The sequence below is a fragment of the Phalacrocorax carbo genome, chromosome 1 (assembly GCF_963921805.1).
Source record: "Phalacrocorax carbo chromosome 1, bPhaCar2.1, whole genome shotgun sequence".
In the NCBI taxonomy this organism is placed as follows: Eukaryota; Metazoa; Chordata; class Aves; order Suliformes; family Phalacrocoracidae; genus Phalacrocorax; species Phalacrocorax carbo.
In genome coordinates this window covers 122,067,778-122,089,960 of record NC_087513.1, presented here as the reverse complement: position 1 = coordinate 122,089,960, position 22,183 = coordinate 122,067,778, and the positions used below count along the sequence as shown (strand labels likewise).

The 22,183-nt window shown below is 35.8% G+C and overlaps 1 protein-coding gene across 9 annotated transcripts in view; it reads left to right on the top strand.

The window, feature by feature from the left end:
* The window catches only part of KDM6A (lysine demethylase 6A), a 166,473-nt gene that overhangs the window by 100,427 nt on the left and 43,863 nt on the right, over nt 1-22,183 (top strand). For 5 of the 9 annotated variants that reach the window (XM_064472874.1, XM_064472865.1, XM_064472883.1 and 2 more), the window contains 11 exons: nt 1,869-1,923; nt 4,705-4,739; nt 8,217-8,310; nt 13,188-13,314; nt 16,040-16,138; nt 16,503-16,722; nt 17,283-17,417; nt 17,866-18,021; nt 18,664-18,759; nt 21,435-21,539; nt 22,139-22,183. The exon at nt 22,139-22,183 is cut by the window's right edge and continues 351 nt beyond it. In XM_064472874.1, coding sequence (XP_064328944.1) covers nt 1,869-1,923; nt 4,705-4,739; nt 8,217-8,310; nt 13,188-13,314; nt 16,040-16,138; nt 16,503-16,722; nt 17,283-17,417; nt 17,866-18,021; nt 18,664-18,759; nt 21,435-21,539; nt 22,139-22,183 — 1,167 coding nt within the window. The remainder of the gene's footprint in view (nt 1-1,868; nt 1,924-4,704; nt 4,740-8,216; nt 8,311-13,187; nt 13,315-16,039; nt 16,139-16,502; nt 16,723-17,282; nt 17,418-17,865; nt 18,022-18,663; nt 18,760-21,434; nt 21,540-22,138) is intronic. The other 4 variants (XM_064472897.1, XM_064472912.1, XM_064472906.1 and 1 more) reach the window with 2 other exon arrangements.

The following is a 22,183-nucleotide window of genomic DNA, read 5'->3' as shown; positions in this document are numbered from 1 at the left end:
CAGGCAAAATGCAATATACAGTAGAGCATTTTATTTTTATTTAGTCTTCTTTTTTTTAAGTTGCCTGCTTAGTAGAATCACTATGGTAACCGACTAAAGGATGTCTCTGAGGCACACAACCTGCATTGCAATGTAAGTGAGGGGAGATCATAAGTTCTCTGACTGCTGAACACTAGAAAAAGGAACAGGCAAGACAGAGAAATAAGCTAATACTTAATATTTATAAGCTACTATTTACTGTTTGCTCTAAGGTTAAAAAATTATTTTACAAGTAATGTACATGTGAGTTCATTGTTTTCTGTGCTGTCCTCTGGGAATGATACTGCTAAAATGTTCATTAAAAATTACAATTTTGTGTTATCATTCAACTTGAGTTTGTTTCATTTTCTAAAAGCTGTTACGTATTATGAATGATGTTGATAGAAGTCATTGAGGAGCTAAGCTGTGTCACTGTGCCTGGCAGAGCTCATGAGAGCATCAGCATTTTTTTTTTTCCTAATGCATTGCTATGGATAATAGATTAATTATCTAATGATGTTTCTGTTTAAAATGTTTACTTAGACATTTGGTGATCTCTTAAACTCTTCTTATAGATCTTTGAGATGTATGTTATATAGACATGCTGCACATGAGGTATTATTAGGACCATGAGGAAAGTTATGCAGTATCTAGTAGCTCTGAGTATGAAAAAAACAAAAGTAAGTTGCATATACATCCATTAATGAGGTTTATTTTCTTTTTCTTCCCAGCTATACTAATAAGCTCCTGGTGTCACCTAGTTTGGCATCCTGAACAGCCAGAGCTAAACTATCATTTTTCTGCTAACAAAATAAAACATACTGAAGCATAAGTAATGTTTTGTGTAGTAGAAGTCACCTGAAACTGTATTTTGTAGGTAACTGTATTTATTAACAGTAGTTTTTTATATGCTATCTCTTAGGTTCCTATATTCCTAGGCCTTATTCTCTGTTGAATTAATAGGTTAATCCAAATTCAACACTGTATAGGAATTTTCTATTAAGTTTCTGGAAAAGTTCAGAGGCGCTTCAGTTTGTATGCCCATTCCATTCATTTTAACAGACTTGGTTGCATTTCAAACTCTAAATAGTGATCAGTGAATTGGCATGACAGTTGCAAAATGATTGCTCACATCCAGGCTTCCTGGCAGACAGAATTCATTGCTCTGCTTGTGTGACCTTCTTCCTAGAAGAGGGAAATGCTTGGCTCAGAGCTTCCAAATGCAAAGAGGTTTTAAAAGAAGTTTTTCATATCTCTTGAGGAAAAGTGATTAAAAATAAACAAGCTTTAATGTTTAACTGAAATTATCTTAATATCTGGAGGAGAGGATGTAAGAACTTATGAACTGCTTATGAACTCATGTTTTATGGTAGAGGTATTCATTTTAAGTGCTTTTTGACAAGAGATCAATTTTTTGAAAAGACTTCAAATCACTCAATTTGAAGGAAGAGTATTCTGTTTTTTCTAGATAGACAAATTGAGAGCTTCGATGTTTATCTCCATGAGGCTATGAGCTAGTATGACTACATTCCCAGTTGTGTATTCTGAGGAAAACTTGATCTTCCAATTTTGACCATTCATTTGATGCAATCGTTCTTTCAGATGCTATCACGATTGTTTTGTGAAGATGTCTGTTGCCATCTTACATTACTAGAAGCATTGCTACATTTGCAATTTAAAAAATTCACTTTCCTCTGGTAAACAGGTGAACAGAGATTGAAAATTCTTTTCTTTAAGACACATAGTAAAATGCAGTATCCGTCTTGAAGTACAAAATTGATTTATTCTTAGTAATTTGCCAAAGTGCTAGTATTATGTTGTTTGAAAAACAAATCATTCTTTTTTTTCAGCATTTTCAGTTAGCTTTGATTGACTGCAATCCCTGCACTTTGTCTAACGCTGAAAGTAAGTAACCTATAAGTATTTCCATTTATTTTGTTGTAGATTTTTTTTTAAGTCTTATGCTCACAACTGTATCAATTTTTAATGAACCAATCCTTCAAAATCAAAAGAATTAGTACTGAGAGAGGAAGATGACAAAACCTGGAGACAGATATTCCAGTGGAATTGTGGATTGATTTAGTAAATGGAATAAGCAAAAATTGGGACTTAGCTTACTAATTGCCCTGAAGACTTGAGTTCTGAGGGAAGTGTACTATTTGACTGTATGTTTGTTCATTTATTTATTTATAAACATAGTGCTTGTGCCATAGCACACATTTAATAGTAACTATTTAAAACTTTTTGGCGTCTTGATAATCTGTAGTTTTTCAGTGATCGTTTTAATGCCATTTAACTGTATAGATCTAAAATTCATCATCAGTCTTATGTTGTTGAAGCAAGAAAAAGTACAAAATGTAATTTGGTTTTTTTTGCTTGATTAGGTGCCCACTATATATTTGTCTGTACTTGAACATGTTACTTTTTTAGTGTAGTATGATCTGTCATATTCAGTATATACTGTAGGCTGTTACAGACCATCCTGCAGTTATTTATCCATAGTCAGTGGAATTGTAGTCAAGAATAAGTGTATGTTCCTGCATGTTTTGGAGTATGTAAGAATCAAAAAGCAGACAGTTGTGAAGGAGACTACTCCCTCAGTTTTTAAGGTACCTTCATGCTGCTCTTGGAGTTGAGCTGAAGTGACCCAAGTCTAACTTCTGAAACATTGGATTTATTTAAAAGCATTTTTTTATTTCTTTAATTCAGAGCTAGATGGAATTGTGAATATTCTGTCAGCAAGGGTAGTCAAAGGGGGTTTGTTTACATGGGTGAAACTGCTGGCTGTATCGGTATCAAGGAGCCAGCTGTGCTACCAGCTCTTCTCCAAAGCTCTGTCACTTATCAGGAACAGGCACAGATAATTCTGTAAATTTATTTGCAGAATTCTTCCTAAATCAATAGGCTTTTGCTATTTTCTATCAGATATGTGATTCTTTATTATATTTCATGTTAGTTCATATTACTTCTCACTAACTTACCGGTTTTCACTGTATCTCTGAATTTTTGTAAGACTTTCCTAACCCCTCCTTATAGTCCCCTCTGCCCCCAGATTTATGTAGAGGTATGTCCCCATGTTAGAGCTTCATTGCCCTGTGGCTTTGGGCACGGTGCCTGACAAACCCAATAGAAGAGAGTGAAGAGGAACAGAGATACTTTGTCAGGTTCTCCTCTACTGCTGAGCGGAAGGAGAACCGTGTGCTCTGGCCCAGGGTGTCAGGTACCGTCGCATCAACGCTTGAGATTTCCTTAATCCCTACCCCTTGCATTTCTAAAGGCTGGGTAAGTAACAGCATTACAGTGAGTGTCTTCCTAGCAGAAATGTTTGAGTATTAAGCATGGCTTCTTTCTATTTAGGCAGTCTCTAATGTCACACTTTCAGTTTCTTTCCCGTGCAAGGCATGGCTTCATTTCTTAGCTTCACACTGAAGGGGTTTTGCTACAAGGGGAAAAAAAAATGAAGGAGAGATATTTTTTTATTTTAATAATGAACTTCCGAAACAAAAGCAGAGGTTTTTCTTTCATCAGTGCAATGTGAAGTTTGACATTGTGGTGAACGTAATAGGTGTGTTATGTGCCCTTCAGCAAGGAACACAAAAAGTTTATTGAAATTTTAGATGATGCATTTCATTGTGACCTGGTTTCTGACATGCACTAGGCTACCTTCTTTATAGTGAAGGACAAAGCAGTGCACAAAGGGAGCTTTTCCCCTCATGAAAGAAACCTGTGTAATTGAAAGAAATTGAGCTTGGCTTAAACACAGCTATTTTCTTACTCGTAGTCCTCAAGAACATCAGGCAAAAATCTGTCTCAAAGGATTGTTTCTTTCTTCACCAAATCAGAATCAGGATTACATCCATCTCAACTAGGTTTAGTTACCTAACACTTCATAGCTAATCTAGGTTAGCGGTTCTCAAGCCTTAGAATTCAGGCATTCCACCTTTTCTTTAATGATTTGAGCAGCATGAGGATAGTTTTCCATCTGCTGTTACTCTTGAACAGTTCTCATTTTCTTTCTCCAGCCAGCAATTTTCTTGCCTCCAAGAGCTGCTAGTAGTATTATGGTGTTCTGTGCTGTTCGTATGACTATTTTAAGATGCTTTATGGTAATGATCAGAATAATATCTGTAATGAACACTTCTAGTTCAGTTTAACAGGGGAAAGACAATTTCTAAACAGGAAAAAAAAATCCCACCTAAATTTAAGATCCTGTATAAAGCTGGCAGTGTATAATGTAGTTTTCTGTTCTGTAACCCAGGTAGTCTGTCCCTTGGCAGTTGAATGAAAATAAAAAATAAGTCTTTATTTCTAACTCAGTTATGTACAGAAAATATTACCTACATTCTCTTCTTGTGCATCTCTGCTTAATGAGATTTTATTGCTAAGTTTACTGAAAGGTTAATGGACTCTGCATTTCAGAATACAGATAAAATCCATAGGCTGCCTTTCTGCACTATCTGTTTGCAGTCTTAATGCTTTGTTAGGGTACATATTCATTCTCTGTTGGTTCTATTAAGTGTAAAGTGTCAATGCAAACAAATACTACTTTTGTATCTTCAAAATGTACTTTACCTTGGTTTTGCATTGATAAATTTGAAACATTGTTTATCCCTCACTTGAAAAAACATACTATAACTGTTGTTGTCATTCATAAAAACTAATAATTTTGATTTCCCACTCTTACAGTCCAGTTTCACATCGCCCACTTGTATGAAATCCAGGTAAGCTTTAAGCTCCTTTTTATAAAGTGTGGTTGAGTTTCTAACTACATGATATAATCAAACTGTGGAATTCAGATTATAGATGCTTTTGTGAAACTAGGCGTATGTCTCAAACAGCTAAAGAAACTTTATTGGCTTTGCCTAGATTAAAAATGTCTTGTATGTGGACTGTCATGCTATAAAATGGAGTAGCTATTTTAATAAACTTATATATTTACTAGTCTTCCAAGTTGAGTGCAAAAAATCCCCTAAACATAACTTTTAGTGAAGTTCTTTTATGAGACTATATATGTATTTAGAAAGTTACATGTATATAAAAAATGCGTGGTTTCTTTATTCACATATATACATGTTGTTTCGCATACATCCTATACACACACAGAGTCGAGTCTAGCCAGTTGCCCAGATGCCTCTTTTTGACATGAAATTTTCAAATTTAACTGAACATACGTGACAGAAATATTTGAGATCTGAGGTGAACAGCACATAAAGCTGCGTTATTAATTTTATATTGGGTCCTATCACAGAGGTTTTAGGTGAATCTTTTGGGAAATTACAGAACACCTCCTGAGCTTCCAGAATATAAGTAAGTTAAAAACAAGTAGCTACTGACATAGCTATTGTATATTTGCAATTTGACTGACTGGTCAAATAATGTAGATTGTATGCCCTTCTATCATGTTAATAGGTATTATATGACTGAGGAAGGGATATGACATGAAAGCAAAAACTGTTACAATTAAAATGGATGCAGACATAAATAAACTACATTTTCAGTCAGCTGAAAATGAGCTTGATAAAGTAAGTGCTCTCTTTTGATGGCACAGTGAAAAATTATTTCAGGAATTTATATATAAATAAAAGATACAAATTTGATAAACAAGATTTTTTCTTTTGAATGCTTTTGGTGCAAAGCTGTATGACAAGAGAGAAATCCCCTGTCCCAAAACACCATTCAGAAACTTCATGGACTGTTGTGGTTCTTACCTGGCCACCATCCAGTTTTCGTTCTGAGTGCTGGAGCACACCTGACATGTTTATATAAGAAAGCATCCTCAACATGTTAGTTCTTTTGATCTGCAAGAGCAAAACAGAAAGTTGAACATCTCAGGTCGCCATGCCAGGTGCCTTATATAATTCTGTGACTGATGTTACAAGTGCTTAAGCTATGCTTTCTGACTGACAATTGTAGGCAGTGGGAACTTGAACACAAGTCAGAGCAAAACAGTTTCAGTGCATTCTGCTGTTAGACTTGGTTTGTCTCACAGTTCTGCTGGGTAGGGGTGTCGTCTTTTCTGGAATTTGAGAAACTCGGAACCACAGAGGGTTTTGACTTCATTCTGGATATTACCTCTGACACGACGAAGAGATGTTTTTGGAGGCAGGCTGGTCGCTTGGTTTCTTTTAAAGGACTCAGTGCTACAGTTTTCTGAACCCCTCCATATATTTGAAAATTATCTACTCTCTAACATTCAATGAAAAAGTTAATTCATTCCTTGATTATGTACCTTCACAGTACTGGAGTTTAAATGATGGGTTGCCAGCCTCTGAACAAGAAAATAGCCTGGCTCTGATAAGAATTAGCAGTGGTTTTTCATGGTGTTTAATGCTAGTTTCTATTATTTAATCTGCGGCAGTGTGAGTCTCTCTAGCTATTTAGGGTGGTAGCTTATATGGTGTCTAAAAAAAGATGTTGGATTGAGTTCCCCTGCGTCTTCCCATTTCTAAGACCATTCATGATGCAGCCAATATCAAGGGCTCTGGATCTTTGGAATTAACATATCTAAAATAAAACCAAATGTAAACATTATGACAGTTTTCTGTAATACTTTAGGGCATATATGTAGACAGATTTCTAAAGGGTAAATAATACAACAAATAACAAAGGTGAAAAATATTCTGGATCTGGAAAACATGCCCTGTTTTAATAGGTCTTTCTGAATCCTTCCAAGCATGTAAATGTCTCTTCCGAAGTTGGAATGTTAGGCACTAATATCTACCTGTTTGACATCTGGATTGCTGCCTCTGGTGTCATGTAATACAGAGAGCTTCTGTTCATTTGCTTATCCTTCATAGTCATAAACACGAATTTTGCTCCCAATGCTAAATTTAAATTTTTTTTCTGAATCGTTTTTATTTTGCTGGCCATGGATATTTTATGATATTTGCTTTCTTACCAATTGTCTGCATTTCATGAACACCAACTAAAAATCTTGCCTACCAACTTCCCCTTGTTGCATTTGAAAGTATGTAATTGCTGCTTTAATTTTTTTCCCTGACTAAAGTAATGTTTTAAAACCAACAGAGTTGTCTTTTGTGATTGTGAGAGCTCAAGAACCTAATAACATTTTTAACTTCTAATAGGTACTTATATTGTTTAGACTCTTCTTCACAGTTGTCCCTTTTAAAACACGAGTAGTCAGTACTGTGTGGTCTTTGGATTAAAAAAAATGTAACATACGTCATGATCGTTTGCATTTAGGTGGCCCCATTTATTTTAGTACATTCATCTATTTGCCAGAATGAAGTCTAATGTTGAATTATCTAAAAGCTTATCTTTCTTTAAAAAAATGTATAAAATTTTTAGAAAGTTTAAAAAAAGTACTCTTAGTAGCAAACCTCACCATTTATGTGTTCTAGACCTCTGTGGAGAGGAGGAACAGAATAATTAAGCATTTAAAATACATTCACTCTTAAACAATTATTGTTAGGGTAACACAAAGGTAAACGCTAACATTATTATTAAAAAATTCATCTATCAAGATGTCTTAACCTTTAATGTATACCAAACAGCTCATGCTGTTCCAGAAGTCAATAAAGACCATGATCCTAACCTGGAAATGTGTTTTCTATATCAAGACCTAATTATATAGGGAGTTAAGAATTGAATGTTTCCATACATTAGGCACATTTAATAGCAAATATTAAGATGGCGTACCTTCATTCTCTAGGTATAATCTGTGGATATGTTTTAATTCTGCATATGGTGGGACTCTTACCAGGGCAACAAATAATGTCGAAAAGGTAGTTCACATATACTGAAGGAAGGAGAGAGACAAAATTACACCAGTCACCAATTACCGATGATCTTCATTTCCGTTACGAATTTCCTGGGAGGAGTTTGTGTAGGGTTTTTTCAGATGTAGACTCATAGTCAAGCATTCCCCTTAAAAGCAGTATATACATTTTAGTATAAGAAGCATAATACATGGATGAGGAGTTGACCAAATTTAATAATTTGCAAATTTCCATAAATTATTTTAAGTAGCCAATTTATATTAAATACTATATTTATGAAAGTTTCTCTCTTACTGTATACACACATCACTCATTAAAACTTTCATATGCACTGTATGCAAAAAAAAAGTTCTAGGTTTTTGGCAATGTGTTTGTGTGCTGTCAGTGCTGTGAAATCATTGCTATTGGTGATCTGTTGTAAGCTTTATGATTAATCCATTTACTTTTTGCCTTTTGCAGAGAAAGTATCACTCTGCAAAGGAAGCTTATGAACAACTTTTGCAGATCGAAAACCTTCCTGCACAAGTAAAAGCAACTGTCTTACAGCAGTTAGGTATGTAAAATTAACTTTTATTTTTCTGTGTGTTTCTTTTTTCCATCTTCAGCAGTGTTTTTTAAGGCTCCATTTCCAAAGCGAGTCATAGACAGTGGGTATGATACGTGATATTTTCACCCAAAATAGAATGCATAACAGTAGATAATTAAGTAAATAAGAGAGGAGGAAAATATTTTAATTAAACTTGCAAAATTAAAAAGCTTGTACTGTAGACTTGCTACAGTATGTGCGTTACGGGTTTTGGGCAATGAGGGGACGGCCTTCCAGAGGAGGAGTGCAGCAGTTAGAATTCTGTATTCTGTGTTCTGCCTCTGAGAACATCTCTTGAATAGCCAGGCTAAATGCACTAAACTAAAATACTCTTCCCTCTTGCAGAGTAGATGAACATGGCAAATGAAAAAAAATTACCTTTTCTTTTATTATAGTACATAATGAGAACCTATTTCTGTAACTAAAAAGTTTATCATCAGATTCTATAAAAGAAACCACATAAAAAGAGACTGTATTGTCATCCCATATTTATTGGCTTTCTATAAATCATTTTTAGACCAAAATTTCTAATGGGTGGGTAGAATAAATTACTTTTGTCCTATATTCCTTATAAAAGTATTTCCAGAATACTTTATTAAAACTGTTCAACCCAGTGTAAAACTTCTTCATTCACTTTCTCCATGTTCTTCATCTAATCTATTACTCTAAATATTAATTTAGCCTGCTTATGCCCATTCTGCCCCCCCTTCACATAGTGGTCATTTAATTCAAATTAGTAAGTGGCACTAAGTTATGGCCACAGTGCTTTCTTTTTTTCTAATGCAGTTTGTATATGGATTTGGAGTGGGCTAATTTGTTTAGCTTTTGATTCTTCCGTACAAAATCAAAAATTAAACTCCCGGAGGAGTTCACTGCAGGGCTCTAGGTGCTGATGATCTTTCTGCTGTCACACAACAGTGTTGCTTGTATTTCACTATCCCCTTTGAATTTTTTTTAACTTGGTATTATCCCACCTAGTATAACTTGTCAGCAATTTCATCCAGAAAGGCTGTACATATGATGAATGGAAGATAGGCTTCCCAAAATAGCTGAATAATGCTTTTTCAACTCCATTTGATGTGGGTTGCCATATTAGGAGCAAAGGTTCATGGCTGTATTCTTAGCATCCTACCACAGTCTCTGTGCTAGCAATAAGAGCAATTACTTTGAGAATTGTTTGCTGTGTGAAAACTGGATTAACTCCCTTTACTCAATCAGCGTCGGTCACCTAGTTTTGTAGTATGGGTAGCCTCTGTGTGGAGAAAGGGACAGTGGTCTTAACCAGAACATTGAAGGAACGATACCATTTCTTTTGCTCTTTGCTGTTAACAGTGGTATTTATCAGCGTATGGTGTTTATTGCAGATTTAAGTCTCTAGCAGCTGGTAATAAAAACACCTCCTCAGGCAGCGTAGTCCGGGTGGTGCACTGTTGCTTAGAAAAAATAATAGAAAATACCTGACGTTTGCCAGAACGCTACTGGCAAAACCCAATCAAAATATATTTGTATTTCTGTGTTGAAGGTTTTTGGGTTTTTTTTTTAAATGCTAAACAGAAAAATCATTTTGCTATAAAAATACCCTTTATTTATTTTCCTTAGCTAGTTAATGTTTATTGAGCCAGAGTTGAAATTTAGGTAAGTTCAGATGTCTTGTGAGAGATTTATTAAAATCTTTGCTCTTGTTGCTGGTTTCCAAAGCAGACCACTGTGGAGAAGAACCCAGTGATTGTCAGATAAATATATATCCATTTGAGCTGAGGCATGCTGACTAGTTCAGGTAGATCTAACAGCAAGATCCCTGCAGTTGAATAAGAACAGTTTGTTTCTTCTTGTTTGCCATTTCATTCGCTTTCCAAACAATAAATCTTTTCCCTGCATTGCGTAATATTACATTAAATTAATGAGACTGAGGATCAGATGTGTCCCAGTATTTTTTCTCCAATTATACTCAGCAGTTGCATAAGGAAGAGTGTAAGAACAATGTAAGCACCTGCTTAGAGGTTCTCAAAGCACTCTCCCAATGATTTTCAGCTAGGGGAGTTCCTAGGTGGTGCCTACATAATTGGATGAGACATATGAGATGCTCAAATGGGGAAGAGGCTCATCTCTTCAGAGACTGAGATGGTGATGTTTATTGGGGGAAAAAGCAATTGCCACAAGTTCAGCATGAGAGTGAATGATAGCATTAAAAAAACCCTGCAGCATGAGCTAGGCTAGGACGTCATCTTGCTGAAGCAGCACAGGGATTTCTTACAAATTAGATTATAAAGACCTGGAAAAGAGCATGGAACACTTGTTAAGTATAGATAAAATCTGTGTGTTTTGTTTATTATGTTAAAAATGTCCCAAGAGTAGAAGAGTAGTCAATATGCTAGTTGAGAATTTGAGTTAGATATGGCAAATGGGAAACTGCACAGCTTACCAGGGTTTCTCCATCACCACCTTTCTCTATGTTCTTTATTTTGTGCATGAGAAGAGAGATCCAGTTTCCGCTATTCTAGTAGAAAACTGCTGTGTGTTCTCCCTCACCCGCTCTCTTGCTCTCTGATATTTTTCATCTCCCTGCACAGGAAGATAAAATCAGGAAGCAACCCTTGTTTCAGCAGTGAAACTAGATAGGGGTTGCTAGTTCTCATTTCTGTCTCCTAGGAATAGATTCTTTCTTTTTATCAGGGAACCTCCGTAAAGATCTCCTGAAGATACAACATGTTATCTTTCAATCCAGCAAGGTTCTGATGAAACAGAAAATAGTTATCACCACGCAACATTTCCAAAGAGTCAGGAAATTGTTTAATGTCTTTTTTTTTTAACCCTTGTTTATAATCCCTTAACTTTATCACAGGCTTTGCCTGGCACTGCACCCAATACATTTATCCTTAGTGTACAGTTATGCAGGTGTATTCTGATAATTACCCTCACATAAGCCTTTTTTTCTTAAAGCATGAGTATTTTCTGTATGCTTAAGAACTTCAGTGACTTGAGATTTGAATCAAAATCATAGCTTGTTCATGAAGCCCATGAAAGTAAGTTACGTATGTTATGTGTCCCTGCAGAAATTATAGGGGTTTTTTTGTTTGTCTGGGGTTTTTTGTTTGTTTCCGCCCCCCCCCCCCCCCCCCCCCCCCCCATGGGTAGGGTTTTGCCTTGATCCATCTCCAGATAAGATAAAGTGCTCTTTTTTTGTTTCTTTTTTTTTTTTAAGCACTGTAACCACTTGTCTCCTAACCTGACATTTCTTGCAGTCCATGAAATATTCAAACTTCCGCTTCTGACAACAATTTCCAAGTGATACTTCTTAAAACACCTCAGACAAATGTTGTTCAATAGATATTTTCTTTTAGGTTACCTTTTTTAAATCTTGGAAGTTTGCCTTCCATTTGCAAACTGTAAGCCCATGGAATAAAATATAAGCTGTATAGAACAGGTAGAACAAAATATTTAAGGTATAGTCTAATTACAGAGTGAAGTAAGGCTGCAAATACTCAGCAGTTCAGTTCTCATCTTGCCTACTCCATCTAGCATTTCAGGTGAGATCTGAATTTGATCTCGATCTTTTTGAGTGGTATTACCTGTTCATGTAGCTAGACTGTATCAAAAAGGATAATCTCAGGGTGCTGAGGTTTAGCTGATGGAGGTTTTAAATGGATGTTCAGTGCAGATGTACGTGTAACTCTGTAGGTAACTAAAACTTTATGCAAACCATGGATATTTTGTAAAATTGGTATGATGGTATTCCACAAGGGACTGTTTATGGGCAGGACACTATAAAAAGAGGGATAATCTGTTGTCACATCTTAAGTTTTAGAAACGTTTGCTGAAAAGCGGTGGATTTTTAGGATACGGAGATTAAGCAAACAGCAAGACATTGCTGACCAGTGTGGTATGTAGTGCTTTCAGCAAGCCTGTTGCAAAGGATTTTTTTGTACTCATGATATGAATGATACTGAGATGATTTTGTGACTGCTTAAAGGAATTCCATCTCAGCGTAGACGTACATGAGGAGCAGTTCAAGAAGATCATGAAGGTGCTTTATTTGAAATGGTAACCAAGCCTTGCACCAGTGCTAGAGCAGAGATGCGTTTTAACAGCACGTAAAAGATAATATGGGAGCATGGATTGTGGGAGGTCTTTAAAGTTGGGATAAATAATTTGTCTAGTGTAATGAAGGGAAAAAAAGGCATTTGAAAGGCTGTGATGTGTGGTTAGATGAGGAAATAAGATGATCTTTTCAGCAGAATTTGTTATGTAGATGAGAGGTAATTGCATTTGTCAAGGTGAACGGAAGGGATGTTGTAGCAATGAAGATGAAATGACAATGTAAGAAAGATTTAAACAAGAGATACAAAAATACTTACCAGTGTTCTTTTGGGGAATTGCCCAAATGTAGATATGGGATAAATACGAGGATTTAGAAGAAAGGGAGTAAACGGAACATAATGTACAGAAGATTGATGTGTGTGACAGGGAGAACGGTGGCATTTTTCACAATGACAAGGAAGGTATCTGTGTTTAGAGAAAGAAAGAGTTAACATTTTCAGATTAACTTTTTATGAGAGAAGACTGAGCCATTTGTAACTGTGCTGCTATCCTCGTCGAAAATTATTTAAACCCAAAAAGTGCTTTAAAAGTGCTTGAAAGTAATTTTGACTTGGGCTCCTTTTGTCCTGTAATTTTAGTATAGAACTTTAAAAGTTGTAAACGTTTCATTCATAATATTATGTGTAAATTATGTTATTGTTTGATATTTCTATTTTCAAAAAGAATCTAACGCTATTAATATCCTGCTGCACCAAATTAAATGGTCATAGGGAATTTCACTTCTGCCATTTATGGGTTTTTTGTAGGCTGGATGCATCACACCGTGGATCAGCTTGGAGACAAGGCAACCAAGGAAAGCTATGCTATACAGTATCTCCAGAAATCTCTAGAAGCAGATCCAAATTCTGGTCAATCCTGGTATTTCCTTGGAAGGTGAGAAGTGACTTTATAGACACTGTAACTATATTTGTAAATTTTTTGAAGTTACTCATTATTGTGAGTATCTTCTGTTGTTTTTCTTCTTAATATTTTCAGAGGAAAAATGGAGGATGTATGTATGTGTCTACTGAAGTCTAGTTTTCTGGAAAGTGTATAAAAAGGCAAAGTGCTAACATATTTGGGATGAATATAGATTAGAAGTTAAAATGAAGTATGTTACCCAAGCAGACCTGCTTTTTTCTGTAGTTATTATTCAGTCTATAGAATCACAGTAATCTGTCTGCCCTGCCTAGGTTTACCTGTTCCTCCTGCTACTACCATATCTTCTGTTCTCTCTCTCTTCTTTTTTCTTTTTTCTTTTTTTAATTTTTTTTCTTTTTGGTAAATGATCTGTAAACACTTTTACTTTTCTTCATGCCTTTTTCACAATTCTTTCTCTCTTTATATTCTAAGAATCTCCCTTCTAATCTCAATCAATTTTTCCATTAAAATAAAAATATTTTCCCAGGTATACATCCATTTCCAAACAGCATGTATTGCAACTAAATATTAGGCCAAGGTAGCTCAGATTGATCCATTCTAATATCTATTTCAGTGCTTTATTAATTCTGTACTATCAGATAGTATTTTTTACTTGAAAATTAATGTATTCCAAGATGTAAATCACATAAATGTGATGACTTTTCTTGGTCTTCCTTTTAAGAAAATAGAGTACTTCATACAAACCAGTAGTAACTCTTGAAATAATCAGGTTTTTGGAGAAAGCTTTGAGGGTAATTCAAGTCCGTACGTGAACAGGTCAGTTCCATTGGGAAATACATTAGAAAGGAATTACGCAAAAATAAAATTTGTATCCTAGCCTCAATATCTTCCAGCTGACTTTCTTGGAGGTTCTGGTCACATACAACTAGAACCTACTCTTGTTTTTGTCATCCTAATTATATTCTGCCAGCTGTTCTGTAAAACAGGGCTCTTCAACCAGCTGTCTGCAGGCTAAGGGAGGGCCGCCAGCACTGAGTGTGAAGGGCTAGAGCAGGTTTGGAGGGAAAAGGGAAAATGGGCCACAGATCATCTGGCTCATCTTGCCATCAACTGGGCTGAAATCCTGATTTTTCCTCAGTAGTCCTGTTCCACATGCCTTGAGCTCATTGAGTTCTTACACAGTGGCAGGACGGAGCCAAGGGCTCCATGAAGTATGTGTGTGCAGCTGCTGTGCTCCTGCTCCTACTGTGCCACAGCTTTCACGTGGTTAGAATAAAACCTAGGACCATACAAACAAGGGGAAGAAATGCAGGAAATGGGAGAAAAAGAATCTAGTGGAAGCATAGGGAGGGCTAGAGCAAAAATATTTCTGTGCCCCGTTCCCTCAGTCAGTATTGATGGCAGGAGAAGAGGAAAGAACAGGGTTATAGGCTTTGCATTCACTCTTCCTCTTTTTCCCTCCTTGTGTATTCCCTTTCGTTATTCCTTCCTCTGCTGGTTGTCCAAACTGGATAGTAAGTTGCTTTAAAGCTACCTTTCAAAAATATACCAGCACCACCCTCCTCCCCCACTGAAAAAAATCCACCACCCAGTTTTAAGCTTTGTTGGGTGCTTAATGTTAGTGTTACCCTGATCAGAGTCTTCATGTATCTGATAAACAGACAGATTGAAACATGTCTGTTGGAGCTTGGGTTAGACTGTGATTAAAATGATCTTCTGAAATATTGTATTCAGACTTAATGGCTGTTTGGGCAAGATTTTATTGTATTCCTTTCCTAGTGTGCCTCAAGAATACATGAAAAAGAGTAATGTGTTTGACAAACCTTTGCCTGTACCGTTCTGCTTGGTTTTTATTTTCTACTAGAATAAATTTACCGTTGTTATTTGTGTTTTGAAAGTTGTCAGTTCTTTTTCCAACAGGGGAACTTATTACAAACAATATAAGAAGCAGAGCTATTGTAGATTAAACTAGTAAATATATATATATTTTTAATATTGTATTTATTTGAAGCTTTTCATTTTTAAAAGGTAGGTATTACTCCCTGTAGTATAATTGTAGTTCTCTTTATGGTTCTGATATTTCTGCCTAAAATGCCAGAATACCTTTGAATTTGTATATGAAAAATATTCAAGTAAGAAATTACGAAAAAAAACAGAAAAGCAAGATTTTCTACAAAATTTTGTGCTCTATATATGCAGTAAAACAAACTGATATGTTTCTCATTACTTGAAATCTTACTGAGATGTGAGAAGTGCACATAAAAATTCTTCCTAGGCCATCAGGAACCATCCTGATTGAGTTGGTCAAAATATCTTTATAAGTCTGAAACAATTCTTGTAGAACATGAAGTTTCATAACCATTGTTTTGATAAAATAGGTAACTTAATTGCTTCTTTATAATGCTGTCTGTAGATTAATATAGTTCTTATTGACTGATAAGTTATCACAAATGAAAGAAACGTATGTCTTTAAAATGTGGTATGACTTCTGTTTTTCTTACAAAATCAGTAAGCTAGGGTTTTAGCAGTTTGGTGTACTTTTCAAATAAATAATTAGTAATACATGTTGATTACGGCGTTTGAGTCTGCTTATGCCTGGCGTTCAAGCAAATGTTTGAGGTTCATCTAGATGAGTATGTATTTGCATGACTTCACATTTATCAGATCAGTCTTGGTAAGCCACCCTCAATGATTACCTTCTATAAATATTACCAAAGTTCTTTTTTTCTTCTCCCAGGTGCTATTCAAGTATTGGGAAAGTTCAGGATGCCTTTATATCTTATAGGCAATCTATTGATAAATCAGAAGCAAGTGCAGATACATGGTGTTCTATAGGGTAAGAATGATACAGGGTAATACAGTGATACAAATCAATGCTAATATTTATAAATAAAGAATATCAGCTTTTTAACTTTTTTGCTCTCAAGGGGATTGTAAAGCTTTTTTATTTATACCTCCATGTTGTCAGACTTGTCTGATTTGAAGTTTAAATAATTTATATTTGTATTTTCAATTTTTTAAAATACTGAATATGCTATGTATACGAGCTTTGCATGTTAAGATTTTATGTCTTTATGCTTATTACTGTGCTTTATATAATGGCAAAATTTATTAAGGGGTTTGAGGGGGATGTGTATATTTGACTTGTTTGTATTTTGACTTTGTTATTAATTCTCAACTTCACTAATCTTTCTATTCAGTGTGCTGTATCAACAGCAAAATCAGCCTATGGATGCTTTACAGGCCTATATCTGTGCTGTACAATTGGACCATGGCCATGCTGCAGCCTGGATGGACCTAGGCACACTCTATGAGTCCTGCAACCAGCCTCAGGATGCCATTAAATGCTACTTAAATGCAACTAGGAGCAAAAATTGTAGTAATACCTCTGCACTTGCAGCACGGATAAAGTATTTACAGGTAAAACTAAAGTTTTAAGAAGCGGGAAATACTCTTCCAAGTACACAGCAGAGGGGAGGGGAGAAGTAACACAAAAGTTTAACTTGCAGTTGTTTGTGGTGTGTATAACCTGTTTTCATGTGTACTGTAAGCATATCATAGCCTGTAATATTTTATTTCTTCATTTTTAAGTGAAACTTAATTCCTTATAAACCCTCTTTTGCGCATTTAATCAAAGCATACTGTTTACATCACTTTGCTTTTTTCTTTGTATTGTCTACATTTTTAAGTTTTCATAACATAGAGAGAGAATACACACACGCTATCTTTCACTCTTGTTTGCAATTTCAGAAAAAAGGAATTATGAGACCTCTGAATCCAGAGCTCATCTTTGTTCTGATTCTCACAAAGGTTTATATTCTGGTTACCCTCTTTATACATAGCACCTTTCTAAAACCCCAAATTTTAAATCTGTCCTCTCTTTAAGACATAATTAGCTACAGCATTTAGGAAGATTTCATGGACTTGCTCTTACTAAAGTAGGCTTGTGTTAAATTTGCTTTTTACATAATTTTTCCTAGGCTCAGTTGTGTAACCTTCCACAAGGTAGTCTACAGAATAAAACTAAATTACTTCCTAGTATTGAGGAGGCATGGAGCCTACCAATCCCCGCAGAGCTTACCTCCAGGCAGGGTGCCATGAACACAGCACAGCAGGTGAGAAGTTGGGTTATGTTCTGCAGGTGCCCAGCTTTAAGGGTTCTTTACAATCGGTAGTGGTCAAGCTTATTTTATTGAGCACAGGGCTGGCTTTTATTAATAAAAAGCCTTTGATTTATTTGCAAAGGGATACTAGATCAAGAAGCTCCCTATAATATGGGAGAAATATGGGGGTACCAATTTAGAACCTTTGTGGATTTTCATGATTTTAAAAGATTTCATCTTAAATAGAAATGCTGCAGTGGTTTAATAATCCCATGAAAGGTACACATTCCTCCATTGATGACCATATGGAAACTGATTTTTCAGTTATTCAGTTATGAGATCATCTTCAGAATATCTACTCAGCCCTTTTAATATATGTGGGCTGTTAAAATATATAATTTAAAGGAAAGAATTAAGAATATATAGAACCATATTTTTGTCTTCCTTCTGTGATTCTTAGGCTTGTAAACCTCATCATCCAAATACTGAACCTGTACTAGGCCTCACTCAAACACCAATTTCACAGCAATCCTTGCCACTACACATGATTCCTTCTAGCCAAGTAGATGACCTGACCAGTCCTGCCAAGAGGAAAAGAACATCTAGTCCAACAAAGGTATATATTCTGATGAAATAAAGAGCCCCCTACCAAAATTATACGGAAATATGCATTGAAGTTATGCAGCATGCACAGAATTTGTGCTGTAAATTTTAATCCTTTGGCATCAAGGTGGGGAATGTTTTTAGAAATTAAAAAAAAAACATTTTTCAGTGATGTGTTTAATCAGGTTACAGTTCAGACAGGAAGCGCATAGGGGCAATGCAGATTGGTGGCACTGTACTACAATTGTAGTTGTATAAATGAAAAAGTACAATCATAGTCTGATGATAGAGAGGGAGACGATCATGTCATCCTGTCTATTGCCTTTGCTTATATTTAGAATTCAAGTGTTTCATCATCATGTAATAGTGTTTCAGAAGAGGTAATATTCAGTTTTAAAAGTAGTGTACATTTAATTGCATAATTTGATTTGATTGTTTCTCGTTATGACATTAGATATCATTTAACCTTCTAACTACTCTGATACTGTATGAGAACGGTAGAACAAGACTTGGCATGTTTTAGTATGTTCTTTGTTTATATTGTGTTCTTGAAACAATGACTAATTCTTTCATAAGTAAGATAAAATCTAGATAGTAAAAGAAATTATGTTGACCTTTTGATAGTCACACATTTTAATGTAATGTTTTCTCTCAGAATACTTCAGATGTTTGGAGCAGTGGCCATACAGTGTCACATCCTCCTGTACAGCAACAAATTCATTCTTGGTGCTTGACACCACAGAAATTACAGGTAGGTATGTTGAAGATCTTCAGAAGCTGTGGTACATTTTTTTGTTTCTTTCTTTCTTCCTTTTAAGAAAATAAATCTGGAACACTTTTTGGTTTCACAGTTCTGAAATTTAATGTGAAATACCTCCCAAATAATTCCCATGGTGTAATTCAAGTTGTGCTAGTATTTACGGCTTCTCTAAGTGAGATTAGCTCTGTAGTAAAATAAATGATCTCTAGCACAATCTGAACACTTACACTGTATGAATTCTATAATTTATAAAGAACATACAGTAATTCTTTCTTATGATGTTTTAAAGATAGATATGCAAATTGCCACACTTGTGTGCCAGCTGAGTTTTGGTACTTGCTGTAATGTGGGGGATATTGAAGGAGGTGTAGAAGTACTGTAGTATCCTCTTTTTCCTCTGAGGTAGCTTCTTGTATCAAAGTGTGTAAACAAAGATGCACATTCTACAAAATGCAGTTATTCAGATGAAATCTGGTACTGCTTTTCTGTATTGTATGTCATCTAATGTATTTACATGAAATGCTAGACTTGATTTTTGAAATCTTGTTTCAGGTCTTTTGTGTTATGATGTTTTGTTGTCTCTTCAGTTCATTAGGGCTTGCAGTGAGCTTCAGCAGGAATTCCATATTTTGAAAATCAGGCCTAGCTGGAAACTCCATGTATCACAGATACTGCTTTGGATGCAAGGAAAAATAGAAGGAAACACAGTGTAGAGACAGAAGGCATTCTGATTGACTGAGCAGTGTTCCCCTCAACTACAATATAGTTCCTCATCTGTTTCTCTGTCTGAACAATATTGGCTTTTTTACACGGCATAATTTTCCCCTCGCTTCCCTCCAACCTCCCTAATCCCTCTTCTAATCTCCTCCCTAATCACTCTTTTGTATCTCTCTCTTCATGCATTCTTATTATTTCTGTCTGCTTATTTTATATCATACTACTTTTCCACTTTTTAGTTTCACCTTCTTCCAGATCCAGCTTCCTCCAAGTAGGTGTGTCTGCTTAAGTACGGTATACTGGATTTGTTGGCAATAGCTTTACAAGGTTCCAGCATATATGAATAGGAAAGCCAAAAAGACGTGATTCAAGAGGAGAGTGAATAAAACCTTTATTACACCTTCTAAGTCAGCCTTTTAAAAGTGGCAGCTCAGAGGCTGGATGAGTATGGCATATAACACGCAACAAATGGCTCAGCTAAGAAAAGCAGAAGGGGAAAGGGCTATAGCCACACAGTAGCCTCCAGGGCTGCACCATGCCAGTGGAGGAGGGACGGGTGTTAGTTTCACAGAGCTGGTGGGCAGCAAGAACAGTGCCACCCGCAAAGCCTCTGCACCCATAGCACTGGAGAGGAGTGCAGACTTGCCTCTGCTGACATACGTGCTAGGTCAGTCTTTCTGATTCCTGTTACCCTACTTAGACTTTTTTTTAAAAGCAAAATTAACAACTGAAGAGCACTGGTTTTGGCTTCTGTGTGTCCAGTGCATGCACTCCCCTGGACCTGGAGACCCTGTCTTCATCTCACAATTATATATATCTATGTATAGATTAGTCTCACTCATTGCAGTCCCCTACAGAGGGACTTCAGAATGGAAGCTACTGTTAATCCAGAGTGTTTGGCATGAACTATCTTGAACCACTTTTTCAGACAGTGTTGGATTTCTGGTTTTTTTTTTTAGTTGATACTGTGCGAACAACTAGTGTTCAGAGCAGAATCAACTACACTTCATTTAATACTCATGCTTGAGTTTCATTTATGTATTACTAATGTAGTATAATGAAAGCAAAGGAGGTGAGAAGGATTTAGAAAAATAATACATGCAGACCTGAAGGAAACTAAAGGAAACCTGATTTGTGTTTGGTTTTGGTGGGACTTGGTTTGTTTTTTAGGGGTTGTTTTTTGGGTTGGGTGTTTTGCTTGTTTGTTTTTTAAAGGATTTACAATGATGTGAAGTAGCATAGTATTTAAGAAAAATAAGAAAAAAGTCTGTGTCACCTTTTGTGTAAGACAACTTTTGCCCTCCTCTCCATAACCCCCTGCCCCATCCTTCCCAGATAGTCCTTCTGTGCTCCACAATTTCAGCATTTATGTCATACCACTTAACAGCAGCAGACTTACTGGTGGAATGATGGTGTATGCTGAGTAGTTTAAAATGAATACAGAGATCAGATTTTTGGTAATAGATACTTAAATTTCTTGCAAATGAATTTAGTCGTAAGTATCAGAACTGAAGATATTGCTCTCTGTAATTAAGTTTTACAGTTTTCTGGGATTTTTTTTATGTTTTCATGTGTGACTATAGGTTGAATTTACTTTGTGCTGAACAGTATTAATAAAATAATAGAAAAATACACAAGTGTTAAAACTTACATAATAAGAATTCTATATAATCATACTTGAATGTAATTTTCTTTTATGGTGTAATTTTCTTTTAGTGTGATAATTCTTACACGCTCAAATAATTTAGTCTCTAGTTTTAGTAACTAGTGGTAAGGTTTGGTTACAGAATAGTGTATGGAAAGTTGTTGAGTCTGCAACAGAAATCTCAATCATGTTTTCAGCTTGACAAGTCTTGTCTTCGTGGATAAGTTTTAGTATTGTTTGCAAGAAAGTTATTAAAAAGCACATGCAACATTAATGATTCTGAACTGTACTGCTGTTTTTTCAGCACTTGGAACAGCTGCGTGCAAACCGAAATAATCTAAATCCAGCACAGAAACTTATGCTGGAACAGCTGGAGAGTCAGTTTGTCTTGATGCAGCAACACCAGCAGGTGATAACAAAAATATTTTTCTCTTCTACAACACATTTGTCAGTAATGGCGTCTGTGGTATTTCTTGAATTCTGAAGAATTTCTGTTGTACAGAGTTTCCATGCCCTTTACTATGTTACACCAAGTCATCTTTTTTTGTGTAAAGTATAATTGTGGTTTACTGGTTGAAATGTAGTGGGTTTAGCTGTGTTTTAGCATAGGGCTACCAGATAATGTAAAAGTTTTCAACCACTCTTCCAAACTGAAGTGAGTGGACACATCTAAAAGCAGTCTTACTTGAAAAATACCTAGTTGTAGTAAGCAGTATTACAGCATATCTCCTCCTCTCATTGTTCACTTCTCTCTCTCTGTGTCCAACTTTAGCAGTAAAATGCTCACGCTCAAACTGAAGAGCCTAGAAGAAAAGCATGCTGATAGCTTTACCTTAAAATTCGCTCAGCGCATTTGTGAGCATGACAGACATCTCATTTCTCAAAAGCAACTGCAAAGATCTTAAAATCAGTATAAAATTGGAATTGTCCAGTGCAATAAACCTCGTATGATCTTTACTTTTCAAATTCTGCAGCTAATGTTCTTGTGCTTTGTTCGTCTTCCGTTAGATGAGACAAACAGGAGTTGCACAGGTACGATCTACTGGAATTCCT